The sequence below is a fragment of the Leopardus geoffroyi genome, chromosome X (assembly GCF_018350155.1).
Source record: "Leopardus geoffroyi isolate Oge1 chromosome X, O.geoffroyi_Oge1_pat1.0, whole genome shotgun sequence".
In the NCBI taxonomy this organism is placed as follows: domain Eukaryota; kingdom Metazoa; phylum Chordata; class Mammalia; order Carnivora; family Felidae; genus Leopardus; species Leopardus geoffroyi.
In genome coordinates, this window is record NC_059343.1 from 87,164,418 (window position 1) to 87,191,983 (window position 27,566).

The 27,566-nt window shown below is 35.7% G+C and overlaps 1 protein-coding gene across 8 annotated transcripts; it reads left to right on the forward strand.

The window, feature by feature from the left end:
• Positions 1 to 1,322: 1,322 nt before the first annotated feature.
• On the forward strand, positions 1,323 to 26,176 carry PWWP3B (PWWP domain containing 3B). Of its 8 annotated transcripts, XM_045471032.1 has the most exons (9): positions 1,329 to 1,435; positions 2,443 to 2,648; positions 4,329 to 4,514; positions 8,742 to 8,918; positions 9,638 to 9,738; positions 11,582 to 11,713; positions 19,444 to 19,577; positions 21,842 to 21,913; positions 22,941 to 26,176. In XM_045471032.1, exon 9 carries the CDS (start codon positions 23,162 to 23,164, stop codon positions 25,229 to 25,231), a length of 2,070 nt encoding a protein of 689 aa, XP_045326988.1. In that variant the 5' UTR covers positions 1,329 to 1,435; positions 2,443 to 2,648; positions 4,329 to 4,514; positions 8,742 to 8,918; positions 9,638 to 9,738; positions 11,582 to 11,713; positions 19,444 to 19,577; positions 21,842 to 21,913; positions 22,941 to 23,161; the 3' UTR covers positions 25,232 to 26,176. The 8 variants fall into 8 exon arrangements, with proteins under 8 accessions (XP_045326987.1, XP_045326984.1, XP_045326992.1 ...); XM_045471031.1 differs by lacking the exon at positions 2,443 to 2,648 and having other exon boundaries at positions 1,323 to 1,435; XM_045471028.1 differs by lacking the exon at positions 2,443 to 2,648 and having other exon boundaries at positions 1,323 to 1,435; positions 4,334 to 4,514.
• Positions 26,177 to 27,566: the final 1,390 nt, after the last annotated feature.

Here is a 27,566-nt window from a genome sequence, read left to right on the forward strand (position 1 = left end):
GGTTTTCATAGAATTGCAATACTGAGAAGATTTGGTTTTCAAAACTCTATTAGAGCCCTTGAGAGAATGTGCTGTTAGAAATCATATCAGATATTACAAGACCAAAATAAAAAGACTTTAATCTGGAAGGGATCAAAATGTTTTGTATGTTAAAAGAGCCTCAGGAAGAGCTGACCAGCATTTTTCTCCTACTTCTGATAAAGCTACACAAAAGTTTCTTACTTTTCCAGCAATGTGTTTACATTATTATACATTTTGAGGTTAATTGTAGATACATAAAAGTTTATACATCCTGGAAACAATGAACAAATTGCAACAAGAGCAACAAAATACATGAAATAGCAGATGAAACAAAAATGTCAGCTTTATTAAGAGAGGAAAGCGAATTTCAGGATATTGCTCGTCATGAGAGTGAAATGGTACTAACAGACCCCATGGTTTAAGCAAACTATCCATCAGCCTAGAGGCCTGTTTAGTCTAGAAGCAAAACCTTCTAACTGCACTACTTGTGCTTTCTTCACAGGGAAATATATATCAGGAGTAGGGAAGAACCTTGTGAATTGTTTGTGTCCTTTGCCAGTTTCTCTACCCTACTGTTCATTTCTTTCTCAATGAAATATAAGAACTAGTCTAGGGATATTTTTGTTTATCCAATCATATGGATTGAAAAGCATTCTAAGTTTGTGGTTGATTTTTTACTTTCGCTTATTGTGATTTTACTATTGACACATATGGTTATTTTTTTTCAATTTGAGTATAGCTAGATTTTGTTTCAGGATTTTTGTTTAGAAGTGACTTAAGGAAGGAAGTATTAGATCTAAGTGAAAAGAGATACATATTATGTCCCAGGTTCAGATGCAAAATTTTAAATAATTAATTCTACCTAAAATAAAGTATTCATTCATTAAAATCCCCATCAAGACACTTAGCATGCTTTTGTAGTGGAGCTTGACTAGCAGGTTTCAAATTTACCAGAGATAAAGTATAAGAGAAGGCCTGGAAAAAACGTGAGGAAATCTTTAACTGCATCTTTATTAGAGGAAAAAGAAATTTGCTACCTCTACTTCTTTTCTTTTTTTTCTTTTTTGTTTTCAGGAAATCACCCACCCTAGGGGTTTGAATGGAAACTGAACAGACATGTTGCCATTACACTTCAAAATTCTTTAAAAGGGTAAGTTCTTCCTTTTAACTGTATTTCTGTTTAACTTGTGATTCTCCTCCCTCTAAATGAAGGAAGCACCTCCTGCTTTCTCCATCACAGGGAGGGGGCGGAGCATTCTCTAGAAGCTTGGATGTGAGCTGTGCCTGGCCAGTCTTGGGGGAGGAGCCGTATTAACATACAGACTTGGAGGCTTCCGCTGAAGAGAAGCTTGGAGGTAATGGCTGTCGTAAAAGCTAGTTATTTTCGGAGATTTCTGGAAACTTCCGAGTAAAGGTGAGAAAAGAAGGGACTGCTGGTTTGGAGTAAAGGGAAAGGGGTGTCTTTTAGTGGGAGTCGTTGTTTCTGTGAGGGAATTGATATGTGGATTTTGTATTCCTCCAGATATTTTAAAAGCCCACATTTTGAAAGTGGGGGAGGTGGTGATCAGATTACACCTGCAGGAAAAATAGTTCATGAGGTTGCTAAAGCTAACTTCTGAATAAGGCATTTTAGGTTTGAAACAAAAAGCAGTGGTAACAGGAGATAAATGATGAAACAAAAGTTGAGAAATTAATCTTTCTTCTTGTGAAAAAAGATTGTGATAATCCCAAATGAAAAATGAAGTTAGTTGGGGTTGTTGGCTTTTTATATTACTTTGGTTGTATTGTATTTCTAACAAATCTTACTGTTGTGGTGGAGTTTGTATGGTAATAATCTGAAGTAATGTATAACTGTGCAGATTTAAATACTTCTGAAAATTAGGAGTTTGGTTATTTGTCAAGGGATACTCAATGCCTTAAAAGAATTGCCTTTTTATGGATGTTTAGAAGACCATCTTTGTCTACATCTCTACCTATCAAAAGAATGATGTATTCCTTTATTTGCTATAATCTGAAAAATACCTGAAAAATCATAAGCTAAGGAATAACGGATATATATTAATATAATAAAACACAACAAACACTATATCTAGTAATAAAGGATGTCTGGAGGAAAAAAAGAGGAAATTTTCCACTTCTTCCTTCCACATTTCACTTAGCATGTAATACTTATGTCAGCATAAAAAACAGAATTTTAAAACATGGGGGAGAAAATTATCTTCCCCAAAATGTGTGTGTGTGTGTGTGTGTGTGTGTATAAACATGGAAAGATATTCAAATATATGGGTGAATAAATGTAATCTCAGATAGTACATTCTAGAACATGTATGATGAGGGAAATAATCAAAGGGATTAGACCCAAATGTAAGCAGTAAACGTCTCAGTAGTTGAAGTAATGGTGGTGTGTATTTTCTTCTTTAGATTTTATGTACCTTTAGATTTTTTTGGAAATACATAATGGAGCTGAAAAGGAAAATCCATTTTGTTACTGTTATTTAAATAGATACCACGCACACTCCATTGTCTTTATCTGGAGGTGTATCTGAGAAGGTTGGTTATCTGTTTGCTTGGATTTTCTTGCAGTTCAGATATTTAGACTACAATCCAGACTTGGGTTCAAGCAGAAGGTATTTATTTTTATTTTCATGTACTCTTGAGAAATAATTCAAAAAATGCTTAAAACATATTATAGAATAGTTACATGGGATAGTGCATCCATAATGTTGAGTACTATGCAGCTGTAAAAAGAAGAAGCTAATGCAGTGAGCTAAATGCAATAATAAGAAAAAGTGTCCATGATATATTCCAAAAATAGGCAAATTGCAGAATGGCCTATATTATGTTAATACAATATATGCCAGAAAAATCTGGAAATATGCATGCTACTTTATTAATTGGGGATATAAGTTTAGTTGCACAGACAGCACACTTCAATCTTCTATATATAATATTTCTCCATTAAAAAAATCTTACTTTGAGGGGCACCTGGGTGGCTCAGTCGGTTAAGCATCCAACTTCAGCTCAGGTCATGATCTCACAATCCGTGAGTTCGAGCCCCGTGTCAGGCTCTGTGCTGACAACTCAGAACCTGGAGCCTGCTTTGGATTCTGTGCCTCCCTCTCTCTCTGCCCCTCCCCTGCTAATGCTCTGCCTCTCTCTGTCTCAAAAATAAATAAAAACATTAAAAAAAATTTCTTAACCTTATTTTGAAAATAGTAACCTGAAATAATTTTCATTATGAGAAAATGAGATAAAATTTTAGAAATATAGACAACTTGTTTAAAAGTAATTCCTACTTATCCCAAGGGAAAGTGGAATGGCAAGATAATGCAGAAAATATTTATTGATGTGGAGAGATGATAAAATACATTCTTGTTTAAAAAAATACACATTTATAAATATCTGTAGAAAAAAAATCTAGAAATATATAGAGCGAACCATTATGGTTCGCCATTGACCATTGACCATTGACCATTATGGTGGGGATTTGCTTTCTTTGAAAAACTAAAAGATGAAGTAAGAACTACAATAATGCATGAGAGATATTATAATAAAAGCCATTAAAATGAGGAATTATGATTCCATTTTTGTCTAACACAATTCTTAAATTGAGGAAATATATTATGTGTGTATATATATGTTACATATATATATATTACGTATATATATATAAATATATATTAGAAAGAATGAAAACATATAGAAGCCTAAGGCCACTGTCTGCATAACTGTAGGTCCCACTCTTCCCCACAAAGGACCAGGGTATCTGCAGTTCTGTTTACAGTCACAAGATGGCACTTGCTAGGTGTCCTAATTTTTCTCCAGGCACCCATTTTTATGAAGTGGATGAACAAAGCAATGAAACATATTTTTCATCAGCAGATTATGAAACAGTACATAGAATTTTATTGTAGTTCTATTGAAAATTTTCACATGTATAACAGAAAAAGCATCCATACTAGGACTGATGTTAGAATTCAAACAGAAAGCATTAAAAAAAAAAAAACAGGTTAGCTATACAGGTTTGGATGTGAAAGACACAGGCAATTGTTATGTCCCTTCTTTCCTGTCCCCAAATCATACTTTTCATGAGAGAGCTTATTTTAGCATGAACCAAATAGCAATTGTATCACAGAGAGCATTTCAAATAACAACAAAACGGGTAATGAACATAGCATCTTCATCACAGATGAAACTTCACTTCATTTCTGTGCTTCAGAATAACACATCTGCTAAAGTTTTGGTAGCGAAGTTTCTTTATGCCTTTTCCATTTAATTGGTTTGATTCCCTCTCTCTTTTTGGACAGAGTAGGTTAATATCAAAGATGCACATGACTTGGGAAATCTGCATGTGATCTCAGTTGAGCCCTAGAAAGGCAGTGCGACCTTAGAAGTGCTGAGCAGGGAGAAGGCTCTGCCGGACAAGCAGTTGGAGTAAGAATCAAGACAAGAAGATCACAGGACCAGCCTTCCCATAATTTATGAGATACTGGGTAAAGCTTTCCCCATTTCATGAAATATTTCATGTTAAAAACATGTTGAGAACTTGGAATGTAATTCATTTTGCTTCCTGCTTTCTAGCCATAGCATTTTAAATTACAAGCCACATTTCATATTAAAATTACATTAGGTTGAGAATTAGAGGTACAATTAATATTCTTCCCTATTCTGTAATTAAGAGTCAAAGTTTCTCATTTGGGTGGGGGGGAAATCTCATGTGTCAAACCACTGTGAGGAAAATTGTGCAAGCGTCTATTCAGGTATCTACCTGAGGTTTCAGCCAATGGCCTGACTCTCTATTCTTTCACCACTATTTTAGGTTGCCATCACCACATCCTAGATAACATAGCTACAAAGATTTCTTAAAACCTGCTTAAGGTCTTATGACCTTCCTTAAATAGGCATCTGTATAGTCTCCTGAATAGTATCTTATAGTGGTTTAACATTTAATTCTTTCTCAGCAGCCATCACGAATCTGACTCCTAAAGTCATGCTTTTAGTGAGGTTGGTACTGAACCCTCCTATCTGTGTCTGTGAGATCTTTGGTTGCTTTGGACAGATGGGGCAGCACTCGAAGCTTAGGAAACATAAAGCCAAGCTTTCCCTCATGATAACCCAGTGGGGTCCAAAAGGCCCAAATTATCCAGAGCCTCTCTGGATGCCAGAGAGATGCCTCTCTGGCTCTGCTGCCAGAGCCTCTCCCACATACGTTCCCTTCTTATATTACATTAGAAATAATAAAGATAGCATATTGGGTTTGTTACCATAATACTTCTTCTGTTTTTGTTCCTCTCCCCCAAAATGTGTTCCATATCTCTGACCTCCACTGATACTCACCAGTTATTCTTCTGATTTTTATGTTATCTTCATCCTTATTTTCCATGTTCTTTCTGCTTAACAAAGTAAACTTTTATTTGATCCCTTTTCTTTTCCACTATGTTTTAATCTAATTCAGTTGTCACCCATTGAAAACAGTTTATTCAGGATATTTTTTGAAGTTTCAGAAGGATAAGAGGCTACAGCACGTGAGAACCATTTACTAGCCCTAGTAAGAAGAGTTAAGGGTTCTTTAAAAACACTGCTTTTCTAGAAAACCAGGTAGCTAAAACCAGATCATTGATGTAAGGATTTTCCCAGCATATAGTGTATCTTTTGATTGACTTCTTGTCAGATGCATTAATTGAACATGTGCAAATTCAGTTTCTCTGTGATTACGTTAGGACATCTTTTACCCCCTTTCCCATACTTCCTGTCTCATCTGTCTCTTTCTACTCACTTATACAGGTAATAAACTCTTTTTTATTCTAACATTAAATGTGATTTAATATTTAGACAATGTAGGTTAATATCAGAGATAACGTGTGACTCATGCATCTTTCTTAACTATGTTGTCTAATATGAGGAGATGACAACTTAGCATAGTTGCCAAGGATTTGATATTTTTCTCTCCACTGAATTAATACAGGTCTCAAACCCAAAACTGTCTGCCTGCCTGCCTGTTTGAACCCTTCAGAAACGTAACTCTGTCATAATGCCTCCATGACAAATTCTTAAAAGCTAGGCATTGGATTCTGCCAACAAAAATCCATATCTCCTCACCAAACAGCCCTTGATGTCCTTTATTCAGATTGGTTAGCAGAATAATTTTGACCCAGCCTAACACTGCTGTTATGTGTCTCTGGAAGAATGACGGCTTCTTCTTTCTTCACAGTCCCCAGTGCAGACAGTTTTCTTTCTCTTGTTTGCTAATTACAGGAAGAGCTGTGTCATACTGCAGTTCTGTTTCTGTCACCTAAATAGTCAAAGGTGGCAGGAGGCAGGAATTGTGTTTACTTGTTCACTGTGGTAATGGATAGGGTTGTGAGGATCTCACCAACTTTACTTATGTTTTATAATTTTTTTGTTTTTAAACTTGGCATAACATTATCTTAAGAGAACGAACCCTCTGAATGATCCACTGGCAGTGTGTAGGTTTTTGCACTTCCTGGGAAACAACACCTCTAAGTTAAAAATCTAAATTTAAACCTTAATTTCTTGAATATTTTATAAACACAAAATCTCAATAAAACAGATAGAAAAATTATTTTCTAATATTGAACTAGAATCTGCAAACAACAAAAGCACAAGGAGTTGACAAATGTAAAATGAGGGTGGAATGAACTGGGGCATTTCTCTACCTAACAAATGATTTCCAGTCCCTGCTATATCTTAAGGGAAAGGTATTGCCAGGCTCTGAAACACAAAAGAGATATGTCCTACCTACTACGTGGCCAAGTGGATGCTATCATGCAGATATGGTCAGTGCAAAAACATAGTGCAGAAAAATATTTTTAAATTTGTGTGGGAATGTGGATGTATGTAAAAGATGGAGAGTTTATATATAAGTATGGTAGCTACTGAAAGTGGTTGTAGTTCACCAATGTGTTTACCAGAAGGGACATGAGATTAAGCAATGCTCACTCTGGGGCTACATTTGCCAATTTCTTCACAATCTGAAGGTAAATGACATCATCCTTGGTTCTACCAAAGAGTCAGGATTCCAAGCCCAGGAGGCAGGGAATACTTGTAGAGAAGATCCTTTTGTTTGGAAGTCAGGTAGACTTTGACTTTAATTTTGTTTTGACCTCTTTCCAACTTCATGACCTTGCACATGGGTAAGAGTGCCCATTTCCTAATTTTCTGGTCAACTGTCCATTGTATCATTTCCTTGCGTTTTTGTGATTTAAATTAGGTAGAAAAATCTCATTTCTGTTTTTGTTTGCATCTCTTTGGTGATTAGGGAAGATGAGTATCTTCCGTGTATTGCCCAGTTTTAATTTTTATTTTGAATGTTTGGGTTTGGGGAAGGCCCATGAATAGCACTTTCTTTTCTCCACTGAACAAATTGAGCAAATTGATATAAAACAAATAAATTTGCAGATGGGAGCCAAAATGTCAGCTTTGTACAATGGGGAAGATAAGTTGCAGGGCATTGATTATTGTGAAAATCCAGTGGCCCTTATAACACCACATTTAAATTTTTTTTAATGTTTATTTTTGAAAGAGAGAGACAGAGTACAAGGCGGGGAGGGGCAGAGACAGAGGGAGACACAGAATCCGAAGCAGGCTCCAGGCTCTGAGCTGTCAGCACAGAGCCTGACACAGGGCTCAGACTTAGGAACTGCAAGATCATAACCTGAGCCAAAGTTGAACACAACTGACTGACCCACCCAGGTGCCCCAACCACCACATTTAAACAAATCTAACAAACAGCCTAGAAGCTTGCAACCATACAAAAAGGACAGAGATACCTGTAGTTGAATTACTTGTGCTTGATTAGAGCAAGTAAATATTAGGAGCAGGGAAGAACTATTCCCTCAGAATATTGTGAACTGCCTGTTTGTATCCTTTGCTCTTTTTTTTTCATTTTGCTGTTTATTTCTTATTTTTCTTAATTTTTTAATGTTTATTCATTATTGAGAGACAGAGGGAGACAGAGCATGAGCATGGGAGGGGAAGAGAGAGGGTGAGACACAGAATCCAAAGCAGGCTCCAGGCTTTGAACTGTCAGCACAGAGCCAGATCTGGGGCCCGAACTCACAAACCACAAGATCATGCCCTGAGCTGAAGTGGGACACTCAACTGACTGAGCCACCCAGGAGCCCCCATTTTGCTGTTTATTTCTTATTAATTTGGAAGTGCTACTTTAGAAATTTTTTTAATTGAAAATGGTTCTCTCAAGTTTGTTCTTCCGTTTTCAACTTTGGTTTATTGTGTTTTTACCATATTTTTAAATTTCAGTATATTCAGAGACATATATCTTTTCTCTAAGGATTTTGGTTGATGTTTTATGTTTAGCAATGACTGTACTTGAAAAAAACTAGAAGATATTCTGAAGTATAAATGAGACAAAGACATATTATGTCCCAGAGCCAAAACTGTAGACAATTAATTCTTCACAAAATAATGTATTGATTCACTGCGATCACAAACAAGGATCTAACAGCTCTTTTTTATGGACAGTCACCAGCGGGGTCTTAAAATCTTATAGAAATAAGGTGCCAAAAAAGGCAAGAAAAATATGCAAGAGCTATTTTAACTGGGTCTTTATTTTATGATAAAAGGATTTGCTACTTCTTTTCAGGAAATCACCTTACCTGTGGTTTGAATGGTTATTAAAGAGACACGTGTTGTCATTTCACTTTCAAGTCTTTTAAAAATGAACGTTTTTCCCCTTTAAGTGAATTTCAGTTAACTTGGCGATTCTCCTCCCTCTAATTGAGGGGAAGCCCCCCTACTTCCCCCATCACAGGGAGGGGGTGGAGCATTCTCTGAGAAGCTTGGAACTGAGCTGTGCCTGGCCTGTCTTGGGGGAGGGGCTGCATTTCAGGAGGCTGCAGCTGACAAGAAGCTTCAAGGTAATGGCTGTCTTAAAGCTAGTTATTTACTGGGAATTTCTTCGGGCTTTGGTGTTACGGTGAAAAAAAACAAACATTGTTGCCTGGGGGAGGTGGGAATGCACTATGATTTGGGGAAAATTGCTGTTAGTGTGACAGAATCAATCCCATGAAAATTTAGTTCCTCGATATTTTTTGAAGTCCACAGTGTGGGAATGAACGATCAGATTACAGCTTCTAAATTCTAAATTCAGTGAGGCATGCTGTTCATGTTAATTTTTTACGTGTCATGCATGTTTCTATTTTTGTTAGATTTTAATTATATTTTGATGTAAACATTTATTATTCTACACAAAAAGTAACTGAGAAAAATGTAAACATAAAAAGTGATTGGCACATACAAACACAAATATAAATGTACACAATCGAATGTGGAAGAGATTCATATATACTGTTGAGTGATAACACATGTGAAAAATATATGCATTTTCATTAAAGAGAGAGCTAGACTCCCATGCTAACAGTCAGCATCTCTGAAGTGTTTAGATTACTGGGGATTTCAAAATACATTTTTATTTGGTTTCAGCATTTTTAGAATTATTTTGTTCCACGATTATTTTTATACTTAGAAGAGCAACATAAAGCTAAAACGCTGTACCTGTCTGGTTTCAGACACATAAACGTTCACAGACACAACAACAGACATGCAAACATACCCCCTCCTTGTCTTTTGCCGATAGTGGAGATTTTCCTGGACCTGATCAAGCGCGTAGCCTGGTTGCTGTGTTGGCTACCACCCTGCCTGTGTGTCCTCCTTGCAACTCATTCTTTCAGGCCACAGGTATGGCTGTGGTCAGCAAGAACCATTTTTCTATATCTTTTAAGTTTATTAGTGGGACAGGGGATTTGGCTTATTTCTATGAGCAGTTTTAAAAATATGATGTGGCATGGTGCATCCATACAGTTGAATGGTATATAGCTGACAAATGGAAGTATGAACATGTGATGATTTGAAAAAATGTCTGAGAAGTAATATGAAGTGAAAACTGGAAATTACAGAATGGCAAGCACTATATTATGTCATTTAAAGATAAAGGACTGCCTTAATACAACATATATAACAAAATCCCCCAAAATATAAGGCCAGCTGCTAATGGGATTGTGTGGTTGTAGACATAGGACAGTCTTTACTATCTCTACGTAAAAATAATCCTTAATACATAGTTATTCATTTTTTAATAGTAGCAGGAAAAAAGTTTGAAGTAAAATCTTATAAATTAGGGGGAAATTACATTTGAAGCAAGTCATTAAAAAATCACATTGAAAATACTTACTGATACGGGAAAACTTTCAAACCATGCACTTGAGCATGATAAAAAAAGCTGGTCTGAAATCATATGCATTCCGGTATATTTTTAAATAAATATTATGGAAAAATATTCAGGAAACAATAATATTTTTCTAGAATTATACTTTCTTTTTATAAATCACATCTTTTCAATTTTCATTAAGTATGCAATTTTTTATCAGACCATTGGAAGTAGACATTAGCATTCCATTTTTTGCATAATGCATAACAAAACTCTAAATTTAAGCATGGTATATTCTAGAAGCCTGAGAAAACTGCTGGCTTGGCAGCATATAGTTTCCACCCTTCCAAAAGGATCTGGCAGTAATACAGTGCAGTTCTGGTACTGGTCACAAGATGGCGCTTGCCAGATTTTCCAAATTTTTTCCAGGCAACTGTTTTTATGAAGTGTGGAAACAAAGCCATGAAGCGCATTTTGTATTAGTAAACTATGAGATGGCATGTAGAATGTGATTATAGTTCTATTGAAAAAAAACGTATGTGTCTAGAAGAAAAAACCCCACATGAAGACTGATGTGAGACCTCAACCAGAAAGCACTCTTTTTAAAAGTAACTACATAGAATTTGGCCTATAGAAGACACAAGGCAATTGTTATTTCCCTACTCTTCTGTCCTCACCTCACCTTTTACTGATAAAGATGATGTCAGTATGAACCAAATAACAACTGAAATGCACAGAGAACATTTCAAATAAGAACAACAAAAGAATATAAGCATGACATCTATATCATAGATGAGATTTTGTCTCATTCCTGTTTTTCAGAATGACACACCTGCTAAAATTGTGGTAGGGAAATTTCTTTACACCTTTTCCATTTAAAAAAAAAATTTAATGTTTATTTTATTTTTGAGAGAGAGAGAGAGGGAGACAGAAGATCCAAAACGGGCTCTGTGCTGTCAGCAGAGACTAATGTGGGGTTCGAACTCACAAACCATGAAATCATGACCTGGGCTGAAGTCTGACACTTAATGGACTGAGCCACACAGGCACCCTTTATATTTTTGTAATGTTTATTTATTTTTGAGAGCGAGAGAGAGACAAAGCATGAGCAGGGGAGGGGCAGAGAGAGAGAGGGAGACACAGAATTTGAAGTAGGCTCCAGGCTCTGAGCTGTCAGCACAGAGCCTGACAAGTGGCTTGACTCCGTAAGCTGTGAGATCATGACCTGAGCCAAAGTCAGAGGCTTAACCGACTGAGCCACCCAGGCTCCCCACACCTTTTCCATTTAATTGGTTTGATTCCCTGTCTACTTTTGAACAGTGTAGGTTAATATAAAAGATGTGCATGACCTGGGGAATCTGCATGTGATTTCAGTTGAATCCCAGAAACACAGTGTAACCTCAGAAGTGCTGAGCAGGGAGATGGCTCTGCTGGACAAGCAACTGGAGTGAGAATCAAGACAACCAGATTACAGGACCAGATCCTCCATGATCCACGTGACATTGGGTAAGACTCTTCTCATTTCATGTTAAAACATGGTTGAGAATATGCAGCACACTTTATTTTTATTCTGGCTCACTAGCCATAGCATTTTAAATTATAAGTCAGAGATTCTAGTGTTAGGAAAGAATTAAATATGTTAAACTCCTATGAAGAAATTATACAAATGGAAGTGTACTTATGGAAGACTTTCAGGTCTCTGCCAACTGTCTGACTCTCAAGAAATCCTTGAGAACTACCCTATTCAGTAGGTAGCTATGGCAGCCTCTCAAAATATCTAACTCCTAAGCTCATCTTCTTAATGAGGTCATGGTGCTGTACAAACCCCAGTATCCGTCTGACTGCCTTGGGTAGATAGAACAGCACTGGCAACTTTAAGAACTTAAGATTACCCTAGAATTAACCTCAAGAGGCCCCAAAGTATCAAAATATCAAATAATAGAAATGGTCTCCCTGACACATTCCCCAACACCCCCCATCCCCTACCATACACATACTCATTCATATTTTATATGTAATAGCTACAATAAGTATTACATAGTGGAGAATTATAGAACTTTTTTTGAATTTTCAAATATTTTTCCCCAACCACAATATGGGTTTTTTTGGTGCCAGGTATTTATTCATCTTTTTGTATGTCCTCTCCATTTTCATTTTCTACCTTCCTTCTTTGACAGAAGAAATCCTTTTGCTTATTTTCTTTTCTCTTTGCCTTCTGTTTAAGTAAATATTTTCTTATTATCTCCCATTCAAAATTACGAATTCGAATTCGAATTCGAATTCAAGCTTCCTAACAAGTTTTCAGCAAGATATGTATTAGTACTGAATGAGAAAACTATTTAGTAGCTCTAAGGCAATAGAGGCCTCTAAAATCACTGTTTTTGTGGCTACCTAGGCAGTCAAAAATAGCCCAATGACCTAAGGATTTTTATAAATGATTCAGATTTCTAATCTATATCCAGATGTACCAGTCAATCACACACAGATTCAGATCTTCAGTGATTCATTTTGAACTCTGTTTATTTTCCGTTTCTTATGTTCATATCCTTGCTATGCACACTTAGACTGTTACTGAACTTTTACAAATTATTTTTCCTTGTAATGTATTTTTCTATCTTTAAAATTTTTTTTAATGTTTACTCATTTTTGAGAGGCAGAGACAGAGAGCAAGTAGGGAAAGGGCAGAGAGAGAGGGAGATAGAGAATCCGAAGCAGGCTCCAGGCTCTGAGCTGTCAGCACAGAGCTTGATGCGGGGCTTGAACTCACAAACCACAAGATCATGACCTGAGCTGAAGTCGGACACCTAACCAACTGAGCCACCCAGGCACCCCTCCTTGTAATATATTTTGATATCTAGTAGTACCAGTTGCCCCTCCAGTCAGGTAGTAAAGTTAGAACCTGGTCCCAAACCCATGTCTGTTTATCTATTTGAAAACTTCTAACACGTAACAACCTTACTGTAATGCTTATCTGAGAAACTCTGATATTTAGACATTGTATCTTTTAATAGTCTGTCATATGTCTGAAAAACTGATAAAACTGATAAGTACATTTATTAAGAGTGGTAACAAGAAATAATTTTGGTTCAGCCTGGATCTTTCCCTATGGATGTCTCTGAGAATAATGGAGTGTGGAGGGGAGAGAACAGGAAGGGGATTCCTTTTTTAAGTTCCCCAAGGTAGATCCCATACAGTTCTTTCTCTTTGCTTGTTAATCCTAAGAAGAACATAGCTGAGTCTCTCTACTTCAAAGTGTAGGAAAGCTTTGTTTGATATGTGCGATAATGTTGAAGTTGTAAGGTCCTCATCAACCTTTCCTTTATTTTATTTCTTTTAATATATTTCCCATTTCATCATCCTGAATCTTAATTTCCTAGCAGCTTCAAATGTTAGCACTTTGTAGGTTTTAGCATTATCTGGGGAATACAGAATCTCCACACATGGCAGGTTTATCTTCTTGTGACCCCTGAGTCACTGTTTTTTTTTTTTTTTTCCTTTTTTCCCTGTCATGGTCACATACACTTGACCAGAGATTATGGAGTCCCTTTTGCTCTGGCAGGGATGCACTATCTGGCTAGCCTTTTTTCTTACCTGAGATGTTCATTCTTAGTAAGTTTTCTTCTAATGTTCCTCCTCTTCAGGTGGGCTCACATTCAGCCAGTGAACGTTAATAATAAGATTTTAACTTTGTTTATAGCCAGTGTCCATTATTTGTTTGTGCCTATTCAATATTTTGAAAATATCTGCAAATTCCTTGTAGTATCTGCAATTCCTTGCTTTACCAGTGCTCATGGCCCCCTCATGGTTTTTTACGAGTGTTGCTATTTGTTTATTCTATAACCATTCTTTCTCTTGTATATTATTTGGCTTATATTTTCTCATCGAGGGGCATACTTCTTATCCGGATCTCTGTCTCCAGATTATAACACTTTGGCTTTCACTGCTTCTTTTCCTTCCATTCACATAGTTGAGTGGTTATGTGAGAACTTCAGTTTAGTTAAAAGCTCTGCCAATGAGGATAAGTTTACAAACTGTACGGTGACAATGTCATCTGGATTCTTGACATTTGTCGTGTGTTAACTAACATCTAATGAATATCAAACTCTTGTATGTATCCCCATTACTTACACAGTAAAATCCAGTCTTCCTATATAGGTCATATTCTGATTTTGAATGCCTTTTTTAAGGCTCAGATTTATTGAGGTGTAATTTACATAGACTTAAAGACTTTTAAATGTATAGTTTGATGAGTTTTCACAAAGATCTGTAGTCATGTAATGATGAATACAGTCAGGCTATAGATCATTACTATAATTCCAAATTGTTCCCTCTTGCCCCATTGTAATCAATACTCACTCTAATTCCTGGTGACCACTGATCTAATTTCTGTCCTTATAATTTTTTATTTTCAAAAATGTCTTATAAATGCAGCCATATAATACATAGTTTTTTTTAATCTGGATTCTTTTACTTAGCATGATGTTTCTGATATTTACCCATGTTGATGTTTGTATCAGTAATTTGTTATCATAGCCTAGAAGTGTTCTAATATCTACAATTTGTGTATCTACTCACCAGTAGATTTATAATTTGGGGTGATTATGATTAAAGTTGTTATAAACATTCCAGAACAGATCTCTGTGTGTATATAAGTTTTTATTTCTCTTGGGTAAATACCTAGGAGTGGGATTCTGGGTTATATGGTAAATGTGTGTCTAACTATGTTAGAAACTGCCATACTGTTTTCTAAAGTAACTGTGATATCTTGTATTTTCACCAGCACTGTATGAGTTCTAGTGGCTCTGCATCATTGCCAGCAGTTGATACTGTCAGGATTTTTCTCTTTTTAATATTAGCCATTCTTATAAAGTGATGTCTTATTGTGATTTTACTTGCATATCCTTAACTGTTAATAGTGTTGAGCATCTTTCAGTGTGTTCACTTGATATTCATATATCTTCTTTGATGATGGTCTTATTTAAATTGTCCGTTTTTTATTGGGTTGTTAATCTTATTGTTAAATTATAAGAGTTTCTTCTATATGCTGAATAAATGTTCTTTATTAGATATGTGTTATGCAAATATATCCTCCTGTGGATTTTCATCTTATTTTTCTAAAAGCAGAAGTTTTCACGTCCAATTTATCAAATTTTTTATGGTGCATGCTTTTTATGTTTTAATAAATCTTTGTTTAAATGAAGGCCTCAAAGGTTTTCTACTTTGTTTTCCACTAGAAGTTTTATAGTTTTTGCTTTTACATTTAGGTCAGTAATTCATTTTGAGTTCATTTTTGTATATGGTCATAGATAAGGGGTCAAGACGAATATTTTTGCATATGATGTCCAATTTTTCCAGCACTATTTGTTTAAAAGACCATCATTTCTCCATTTATTACCATTGTCAAAAATCTGTTGACCATATTTGCTGATATATTTGTGTTCTATTTATCTATGTGTCTATTTAATGTTAATAGTACACTATAATAATTAATAATTGATAACTAGTTAATAATACACTTGATTGCTGTAATCTTAAAATCAAATAGCATGAGTCTTCAGATTTCATATTTCCTTCCCAAAAATGGTCTGCCTATTCTAGTTCCATTGCTTTTCTATGTATAGAGATAACTTTCCAATTTCTACAAAAAAAAAATTTCTGCTGGGATTTTGGTTGAGATTATAATGATTCTATTGATAGGTTTGGGGAGAAGTTACATCCTAAAAATACTTAGTCAATGAACATGACATATTCATTTATTTAGGTTCTTCTTTAATATCTTTCATCACTGTTTTGAAGTCTTCAGCATACAAATTGTGCACGTATTTGTTAGATTTGTTCTATCTTAGTATTTCCTGGTTTTTGATGATATTATACATGGTACTTTTTAAAACTTCAACTTCCAAAATAACCTAATATAATTATGGGAGTGAGTGACATCCAATCACTTTTGCCAAATTCTATTGATTAGAAACAAGTCACAGGTTCTCTCTATACTTATCAAGAGGTTCTGTCAACTCCCCATACATAATTATTTCAATATTAACTAATTCACCTGTTCATCCAGGCACATTTATAGAGCACTTTTCCATTTGCAGTGGGGTAGGTACAGTGTATCTTAGTGATTAAGAGCATGGACTCTAGAGTTAAAGTACCTGGATTAAAATTCTGTGCACCACATGCTCTCTAGATATCCTTGTAAACATTCATTAACCTCTCTAAAGCCTTATCTACAAAATGGGAATACTCATAACACCCACCTAACAAGATTTTATGAGAATTAAGAGAGATGGTGTATACAGAGCACCTGGTAGAACACCTGGCACATGGTAAGAAACACTTCTGGCTTCTATAATTTTTATCATTTTTTTTAATGTCTATTTATTTGTTTTTGAGAAAGAGAGAGGGAGAGGGAGGGGCAGAGAGAGAAGGTGAGAAAGAATCCCAAGCAGGCTCCACGGTGTCAGTGCAGGACCCGATGCAGGGCTCAGTCTCACAAATGGTGAGATCATGACCTGAGGGAAAATCAAGAGTCAGATGCTTAACTGACTGAGCCACCTTGCACCCCAATTTTTGTCGTTATTATGAATAATACTACTGTTGTGCAGAATGAGTTAGTTATGGGACTCTCCATGAAATAACCATCTGATTATTAAATGAGATAATATGTTGAGTGCCGGGAACAGGTATTAAATATTATTATATTCATAATTATTATATATCTTCATTATAATAATAGTAGTAATAATAGCTTTTTTATTATTGGTTATCATTCCTTTCCACCTCCTGCTATATAGAACAATTAAACATAAAATATTATCCAAGGAATTAATCTTTTCCTTTGCATTTTGTTTGGAAAATGGTAAGGTAATGTAGCATTTCTTGATTCATGTGCAATATAGAAAATAGACAAATGAAAGAAAGTATAGTTTTGATGTAATGGCCATACTTTATTTGCATTTGTTTTTTTCTAAACATGTGAAATGAGAAGAAAGGATAATAAATATTTCATTTATAAAATATATAGTGGAATCTCTTTACATTATATAGTAATACCTTGAAAGCTTTGAAAAGTATTAATTCTGTAATAAAAATGATATTATTTTTGTTAGTGATTACAAGATCGACTGTTTTGTTCTGCTACTAGAAAGAGAGACTGGAAAACACAGTGATTTACATAAGATAGAAGTTTATTGTGTCATTAAGTTATAGGAATGAGCTGGCCCCTTTATTGAGGGGTTCAGGATCTTCCATCCCTAGTGAGTTTCATCTTTTTTCTACATCACTTGGTCCAGAATGACTGTCTGAATTCCACCATGGTCAAATTCTAGGGGGGAAGCAAGAGAAAGAAAGAAAGGGAAAAAAGCCCAAGTTGGCTGTTTACTCCATCTGGAAGTACCTTCTCTGGAATCTTTACAAGTATTTCTGCTTACATTCTTTGGCAAGAAATACCATCATATGACCATGGCTTGTACAGTAAGAGAGTCTGGAAAAAGTAGTATTTTAAGAGTTTACACTGTACCCTGAATGCGACTGGGGTTCTGCTAATGAGGACAAATGGAAACAGTGGATTTTGGGCGAGCACTAGAAGTTTCTGACGCAGTCATTATAACTATGATACGTGGTTGTAAACAAAAAAAGCATTAAACAATAAAGGAAATCTATAAAAGATTGAAAGGGAAAACTTTCAAAACTTTGGCAGAGAGAATGCTAAGGGGCTCACCAAACTCCATTTCATTTTTGTCTTGGGTCACAGGGAGACTGCCTCCCCGAGGCTCTATGGCAGTTCTAGCTAGTTGACTGTGACTAGCAGTGATGTTTGCTAGACCTGTCCCTAAAATCTGCCACAGTATTCTCCAGCCTCCCTCTTTATAAGATTGCTAGCCAGATGCAAAAAAATGCAGTTGAGGGCTTCAAGGCTAAAGAAGATGGTATAGCCATAGGATGGAAGAAGTTTGAGTCTCTTAATGACTCCTTGGAATAGAGCTCCCTCCCTATAATAGCAACATGATGGCTTGCATTTTATTTTGACATCAGGAAAATAAACTTCTGTGGCTGAGCCTCTGAGATTTAGGGGTTGTTTATATACAGAACATTACATACTCTAATTGTTAGAGCCCCCAATAATATACCAGTCTAGAGATGATCTTCATTAATTTATTGATACTTACTGTTCCAATGTTAATCCTTATATAATGGTAAATTTTTATAATATATATGTTATATATTACATGATAGAGTGGCCAAATAAAACATGTCATCCTTAAATATCTTCATCCCCAAATTATCACTAATGGTATTGAAAATTGGCTTTCTAAGTTAAATCAGGAAATCTAAATTTAAATTTAACACAGGAAAATTTTAATGAATAAAATTTACAAAATACCTTTCAAGGGTACCTGGGTGGCTCAGTTGGTTAAGCGTCTGACTTCAGCTCAGGTCATGGTCTCACAGCTTGTGAATTCTAGACCCACATCAGGATCTGTGATGACAGCTCAGAGCCTGGACCCTGCTTCTAATTCTGTGTCTCCCTCTCTTTCTGCCCTCTCATACCCTATCTTTCTCTCTCTCAAAAATAAACAAACATTTAAAAAATTAAAAAAAACAACAACAAAATACATTTCAGACAAAGACATGTAAATTTTTATAAATTAATTATCCCCACATTGAATTGCCTGAGTGAAAAATACCAACAAAATAAAAGAAGGAATTTCCAATTATTGATGAGGGTATGTGAAATGGGTACTTTCCTGCAAAACCAGTGATTCTCAGCCTTTAGTCAGAAATATCCATGTTTGTGAAGAATTCTCTGAAACTTTTCTAAAGCATTTAATAGAAAAACAATAAAAGGAGAGATTTACCGTGTCATGGAAAAAGAAAAAAATATATAAAGCAATCTCTCTAAAATAAGGTACACTTTTAGTGCATTCCCAGTCAAGACCCCTAATGAGCTATTTTATTGGAAGTTTAACAGCTGGGCTGTAAAATTTACCTGCAAAGGTAAGGTACCAAAGAAGGCAAGGAAAAAAATATGTTAGGAATATTTTAAACTAGATTTTTGTGTTTTAGTAAAGTGGTTTGCTAACCTCTTTTTATCCAAAAATTGCACGCTCTCAGAGTTGAGTGGAAATTAAACAGGCACTTGTTGCTATTCCACTTTAAAGTTCTTTGGGAAAAAAACATTTTACCCTTTCATTCTTCACTAGTTTAACTTGGCAATTCTCCCTTCTCTGATTCAGGGAGGTGCCTCTGTCATCCCCATCACAGGGACTGGGCGGAGAATTCTCTGAGAAGCTTGGAAGTGAGCTGTGCCTGGCCAGTCTTGGGGGAGGAGCTGCATTTCACCAGTCTGCAGCTGACAAGAAGCTTCAAGGTAATGGCTGTCTTAAAGCTAATTATTTTCTAGGGACTTCTCAGGGCCCTGGAGTAGAGATGAGAAAAACAAGGAGGGTGGTCTTGGAGTGGTGGGAAAGGTATGTGCTTTTCAGAGAATTGCTGGTGTTTTGAAGGATTTAATCCTTTGGAAATGTTGTATCTCCCAATGCTTTAAAAGTCTACAGTAAGAGAAGGGGTGATCAGATTACAGCCTCTATATTAAGGCCTCTGTGCAACATGGCCGTTCATGCTAATTTATTGACTTGGCATCACTTGTTTATATTGTTAGACATTCTGTTACTGTTTGAATTTTTAAGCGTTTATTAAGTTACACACAAAAATGATAGATAAAAATATTTAACAATTTGGGGGGAAATACTCCTGTGAATTGATTACCATATAGAAATACTATGTATGTGTCATATGTACATGAATATGGAAAGGGGAGCATGTATGTAGCTGAGTGAAGACATTTGCACATATATATGCATGTATATATGTGTGAGTAGAAGCAAAACCTGGGAGAAAATAAACTCCCATGTTAGCATTTCTGGGTGGTCAGGTTACTATATTAATGTTATTTTTTTAGTGTATTTCAGCATCTTTAGAGTAGGTTTTCCCATGATTATTTTTTTTTCAAAATTTAGAAAATTTTATTTTATTTTTTTAATATGAAATTTATTGTCAAATTTGTTGCCATGATTATTTTTATAATCAGGAAAGAAAAATAAAGCTGAAGCAACGTGCCTATTTTGTTTCAAACACATAAGCAAGCATTCATAGATACATGCAGACATGCAAACATACCCCCCCTTTTTTTGCCAATAGTGGAAATTTTTCTAGACCTGATCAAACATGTAACCTGGTTGCTGTGTTACAGGCTACAAACTTGCATATATTCTCCTTGCAGCTAATTCTTCCAGACCACAGATATGGCTGTGGTCAGCAGGGCTGTGATCTAAGAGTGAGATACAGTGGTTTATTTCTATAAACAGTTTTTAAAATTGTTACAAAGAATGGTGTACTATGTATCTGGAGAATAAAAACATGAACTCCTACATCTGGTGATTTGAAATGTCTGAGAAATAAATGGTATTAAGTGAGAAAACCAAATTAGATCATAACATTTATATGACTTCACTTAAAATTAAATATGTATGTTATGAAACATGTGTATGCTATTACAGGACTTGCAACCAAATCACGGAAAATGTGTCTGCCACAGTATTAATGGGATTATTTGCGTAGTTGGAGATACAGAGCTAGCTTTACTGCTCTCTATTTAAAATATTTACATCATAAGGGAAAATACTAACATAAAATGTTGCAAATGTGGGAAAAATATCATTTTAAGTAATTCATGAAATATCATGTGGAAAATAATTTATGTAGAATGATGTTCAAACTCTGCTCTTGAGATCTGAAGTTGGTTTGAAATTATATGCATTCATTTATACATGTAAAAATTCTGGAAAGAGAAAATATTCCTAGTGAATATTTGTATAGAGCTGTACTTTATTTTGCATATATCTTTTTGTATCTTTTAAGTTTGCTTCTGGATATTTTTACAACCAGAAATATTATAGTTGAAGACATTATAATCCTGTTATAATTCTATACAATAAAATCCTTGAGCTTATAACAAAAGTTATAGAAACCTGGGAAGGCTCCTGGCTGGCTAAATGCAGTTCCCACCCTTCTCTCATGAGAAGGATCTGATAGTGATTGAGGCCTTGTCTGTACTTCTCCAGGAGGCTGCAGTTCTGGTTTTGGTCACAAGATGGCACTTGCCAGGTTTCCTGAATTTCTCCAGGCAACCATTTTTTGAAGTAGGCAAACAGAACAATGACACATATTTGTATTAGTGAACTATGATACAGTATATCGAGTGTAATCAAAATTCTGTTGAGAAAATTATATATTTAAAGAAGGAAAAATACACATGGTGATCGATGTGAAGATTCAAACAAAGGTCTATAGTCTGGCTCATAATAGACACAAGGTGGTTGTTACTTCCCTTCTCTCTTATCCCTACCTTACAGTTTTCCTGAGAGATTATTTCAGCATGAACCAAATAGCATAATTGTATCACAGAGAGTGTATTTAAATAATAAGAACAAGAAGGAAAATAAACATGGTATCTATGTCATAGATGAGATTTCATCCCATTTCTGTGTTTCAGAATGACATGCCTGCTAAAGTTTTGGTAGGGAAGTTTCTTTATGCCTTTTCCATTTAATTGGCTTGTCTCTTTTTGGACAGCTTCCCTCCTTTTAGAGTACGAATGGAGACAACCAGATCATAGGGCCACACCCTTCACGAGTCACAAGTTGGGTAAGACACTTTCCATTTCATGAAACATTTCACATTAAAAATATGTTGAGAACATGTGGTGTAATTCATGTTGCTTCCTGCTCTGCAACCATACCATTTTAAATTAAAACCCACATTTCATATTAAAATTATGTTTGTTTGAGCATATGAGGTATAATTTATTTTGCTCCCTGTTCTATAGCCATAACATTTCATAATTAAGTATCAGAGTTTCCAGTTTGGGGAAAGAATCTCATGTGTTTAACCACTATGAAAAAATTATGCAAAAGGCTATTAAGATTTCTACTATGAGGTCCTAGTCAGCTACCTGACTCTCAAGAAATCCTTGATAACTATCCTAATAAGTGAACATAGCAGTCATTCTGAATCTCTGCCTCCTAAGTTCATGCTTTTAACAAGGTCATTGTATGTTGTCTGAGTCCAGGAAATACATAATCCTATTATCTTTGTCTGCCTGCTTTGGGTGAACAGAGAAGCATTTGTTTACAGCTTAAAAATTATAAAGCTGTTTGTTCATCTAGAACAGTGCTTCTCAAGGAGTTCGTGGACCAGAAGCATTAGAATCACTTGAGAACTTTTAGAAATATAAAATGTTGGGTCCTATCTAGACCCTCTGAATATAACTCTCGGGATAGGAGCTAGAAATGTAGTTTTATCAAGTGCTCCAAATTATTCTGATGCGTGCATAGTTTAGAGTCCCACTGGCCTAGGTAAAACATTAGGGGACACCTAATAACATAGACTCCCTGACATATCACTGCAACCTCTTCCACCTCTGCCATTATGTATACAAATTTACTCCTTGATAATCATGTGTAGTAATAAGGGCAAGTTTTTGAATTTGAGGTATTATAAAAACATTTCTCCAATTCTTGTCCCCCATCTTACATTATGTTGCTTTTTTCTCCTCCCAATCGATACCCCATTGAGCATTGTTCTTTCTTTTACTTCTCTGTTTGCAATTGCCCACCTCTACTTGGGCAAAAACTTGCTGATACCTTTCTTCTTTTCCTTTGACTTATTCTAGTATCCTCCATATTGTCCCATTCAAACAACATGTTCAAGCATCCTTGAGAAATTCAGCTGGAGAAGAACAGGTGACACAAGCTGTATATCCTTTGTAGTTCTAACACAAAAGAGGCTTTGATCAGAGTATTGCTTTTGGTTGAAACTGTCTTAGCAGAGTCAAGAATAGCCAGACACCTCAATCTCTGATAATAACCTCTTGGCACACGTATATAAATCATAATGGATGCCGAGTATGTCCTGTGCAACTGGAAAGACCAGTTATGGCCGGCAAAAGTTTTGTCTGGATATGAGACTTCATCAAACAGTAAAATAAAAAAGGCATTTTCCCTAGAAGTTCAAATACTCTCACTAGATGAAAAAATTAAAGTGGAAAGCACGGAAACAAAGATTCTAAATAAATCTCAAATTGAAGCCATTGCCTCCTCACTAGCAGCACAGTCAAAAGTCAGCACTCCACCTAGAGCGGAAACAGCCTATGAAAGGTCATTAAAAGTGGCACTGGATATTCTGAATGAAAGAATATATTTGAGTCAAGCAAGCAGTTCATATGACAAAGAAACCACTACTCTGTCTCAAAATGATCCACAAAAACTTTCTGATTCACCCCCTCATAAAAAGTACCGGAAGCATGAAGGAGACTTAGGATGTCTTGAGGAAAGTAAAAATGCAACATCCTCGTTAGTATCATTAGAGAATAATGATTCCCTGTATGATGATAAATCACAGGTGCATGCAACCATTGATACTCTTCCAAGTGAAATGGAAACAAAGTCATCAGAAAACTCCAGCTGGTGCCAGAGATTTCCTTCACTTTCAGAAGATGATGATGAAAAGGAAAGCAAGAAAGAGATTGATATCTCAACAGTTATGCCTTTGCATTCCACAATCAAAGAGGAGGATGTATGTGTTAAAGATGAAAAGTTCACTCCAACTTTGCCATTAGATACACTCACTGTGCCCAAAGCTTTGAAAGAGGAGGCACAGGACATTTGCCCAGAGACCCAGGCTATTTCCTCTGAATGCTCTTCCTTCTCAGAGAATATTGAAGATCCTGGAGAGGGCCCTTCTAATCCGTGCTCAGATACCAGCCAGAATCAAACTATAGAATCAGAAGCAAGTGCTGTGACATCCCCCAGGCATTGTTCATGGGAATGTCAAGTTTCATTTAGTGCCTCTAACAACGTCCTGGATTATTCACTCCTTCTTGTGAATAATGAAAGAAATCCTCAGAGACTGGATTTTGAAGAACTTGGAGAAGACCTTCAAGCTTCTGATAAGTCAGTGCATCTAAATCCTATTGATACTTCCATAGTAGATGAGAATGAGGAAGATGAAGAACTTCCACGCTTTGTTTTTAATTATGAGCCTCGCTCATTTGAAACAGGAATGATAGTCTGGTTTAAATATCAAAAATATCCATTTTGGCCAGCAGTGGTGAAGAGCATCAGGCGAAAGGAGAGAAAAGCAAGTGTGCTTTTTGTTGAGGCAAATATGAATCCTGAAAAGAGAGGTATTAGGGTGCCTTTTAGAAGATTAAAGAAATTTGATTGTAAAGAGAAACAAGCACTAGTGGATAAAGCCAGAGAAGAATACAGTGAAAGTATTGACTGGTGCATCTCGCTGATTTGTGACTACAGAGTAAGACTAGGTTGTGGTTCTTTTGCAGGCTCTTTCCTTGAGTATTATGCTGCTGATATTAGTTATCCGATTAGGAAAGTAATCAAACAGGATACCTTCAGGAACTTATTTCCTAAGCTGCATAATGAGAATCCTGTGGAACAGATGGTTGTGACTTCCCAGACCAAGAAAATGTCCTTCCAGAAAATTCTTCCTGACCGAATGAAGGCTGCTCGGGACCGAGCCAACAAGAACTTAGTGGACTTCATTGTGAATGCAAAGGGAACAGAGAACCATCTTCTAGCCATTTTAAAAGGTACAAAAGGATCCAGGTGGCTGAAATCATTTTTGAACGCAAATAGGTTCACTCCCTGTATTGAAACATACTTTGAGGATGAAGATCAGTTGGATGAGGTGGTGAAATATTTACAAGAAGTCTACAAACAAATAGATGAAAGAATGCTGACTGTGATAAGAGATGATAAAATTAAATTTATCCTGGAAGTTCTTCTGCCAGAAGCTATCATTTGTTCAATTTCTGCTGTTGATGGATTAGATTACAAGGCAGCTGAAGCAAAGTATCTAAAGGGACCATCCCTAGGATACAGGGAAAGAGAATTATTTGATGCAAAAATCTTATTTGAAAAGAGACGGAAACCATTAACAAATTAGTCTCATTAAATCTCTTGAGAATCCCAACCATAACAGAAAAATTACATACATATTAGTTTTAAAAAGTCGCTGAGCAATTCTAACATATATTTTCCAGAAATGAGAAAGTTTGGGTAATGTATTCACTTTTTTTTTCTGGATCTCTAGGATTTGTGACTATTACTACATTTTTGTTTTCTTTTCTTACACTTCTTCAAAGTCAATTTTACTAACATATATCAGCAGTTCTACTTTCCCATACATTTTTAGAACGCATAATTCCTAAATTATTTTTAAGGGAAAGTACTGTTTTGTTTTTTGACATTTTTGTGTCTATGCTGTATAGTTAAATACAGTATGCACAATCATTTTAATATTAAAATTGTACTGGTGTTAGATATTAACAGAGATAATTAGAAAAAAAGTCTAAAGAACATCACATATATTTTTTGCTTAATTTTTTATAAAATATTGGGTTTTCTCTTAAGCTAGTTGAATTATTTTTCCTCCCATGCCTATTTATTTTTGGAAAAAAATATCTCTGAGACGTGGAACCAAAGATAGAGAGATGCTTTGCTATATACTATAACTAACTGCAATTGCTTTTGCAAGATAACAGTCTGGAATTCAAAAATAAAGTAAATAGATTACCTGCATGCAGTCTTTCTGTGTGTGAATAACATCTCAGCATGCAGAAAATAATTTTGGCAGCCTTGAACAGGATTGTTCATTTTATGTTTCCCTGAAATTCCATTTATGGAGTGTCTTTTATTCAGTAGTTGAATGGTTTCTTGCCTTTTGGCTCTCTTCATTATTAACAGTGAGACTGTATCTTAATATAGCCGTCTGATCACATGTGAAAGGCAGCTAGAGTCATTGTATTCATGGTCTGGCTACTCTAGATGAATGAATCCGGACTGACTGCTTAAAAGCCCATCTAATTTGATATAAACTATAGAAATGCAAGCACTTTGTTCTGAGTCTTGTATCTCTGAATATACAGTCATTTGTTTCAAACCAACCAATCTTCAGCATCTGGCTTATTCGTAAAATAGTTCTAGTTGGTTCCAATAGTATAAATGCCAACTGGTACGTTATTCCAGGCTACTAGAAAGAGTAGATGGACTAGAATCTGTGAATTTGGCAATGGGTCACAGAAAAAGCCTTCATTTGGCCAAAATTGACAGTTACCTGAATATGATTTAAAATATACAATTAAGGGGCGCCTGGGTGGCGCAGTCGGTTGAGCGTCCGACTTCAGCCAGGTCACGATCTCGCGGTCCGTGAGTTCGAGCCCCGCGTCAGGCTCTGGGCTGATGGCTCGGAGCCTGGAGCCTGTTTCCGATTCTGTGTCTCCCTCTCTCTCTGCCCCTCCCCCGTTCATGCTCTGTCTCTCTCTGTCCCAAAAATAAATAAACGTTGAAAAAAAAAATAAAATAAAATATACAATTAAAAGTTAAAGTTTGAAGCCAATGAATTGTTTATTCTAACTTGAAACAAGACTTTAGTGAGAATAAATATTAGGAGAGCTGCTTTATTTTTAAAAATAGATGTAAAAATAAATTCTAAAGGCATAACGTTTACCTGTCTGCGTTTTTACTGAGACACATACCATTCTTGGGTTTTTGTTATGTGTTCACATGGCCACATGTTTATGTAAAAGTTACAAATGTTTTATGTTTTGATTTGCAATAAAACTATTATACCTTTCACTTTGGATTGTCACTTTATCATACTTCAGATTGTGCAGCCTCCAAAGTAGTGTTTCTGTAAAAAAAATTATACACACACATATATTATAATTTGGAATTTTTGCCTATTGTAGTTGTCATAAGTTTAACACATGTTATACATTATCATTCTAAATAAATATTCACTTTCATGATTGATTTTGTATTATTTTAAAAGAAAGCCATCTAAATTGTATAAGCTTCAGATTCCACAGAACCTTCTTTGGACCCTGCCTGACAAAGACCAAGACTCTGGGCATACAGCCAAATCAATCCATATAGCTTCTTCATGGTTCTGAGATGTATTTGACAACAGACATCACCACACTATATGTGACCTTGTACCCTGAGAAAACACTGTATTTACTCTATAAAACTGTGTCCCTTTGATTCCAATCTATTACCAACCTTCAGTTTTCTCAATGGAGCCAACTCTATCACTTGGTTCCAATATTTTCTTTCCTACCTCATTCATTCATTCATATGGTTGTGAGTCAGGAGAGCAAACAATGTGTGGTTTAAAGCTCAACTCTGAGGATTTAAGGTACCCCAAACGACAGGGTTAGATCTAAGGTGAACCAGATGATAATCTAATTTCTAAAATGATTAGGATGCACTACATCATA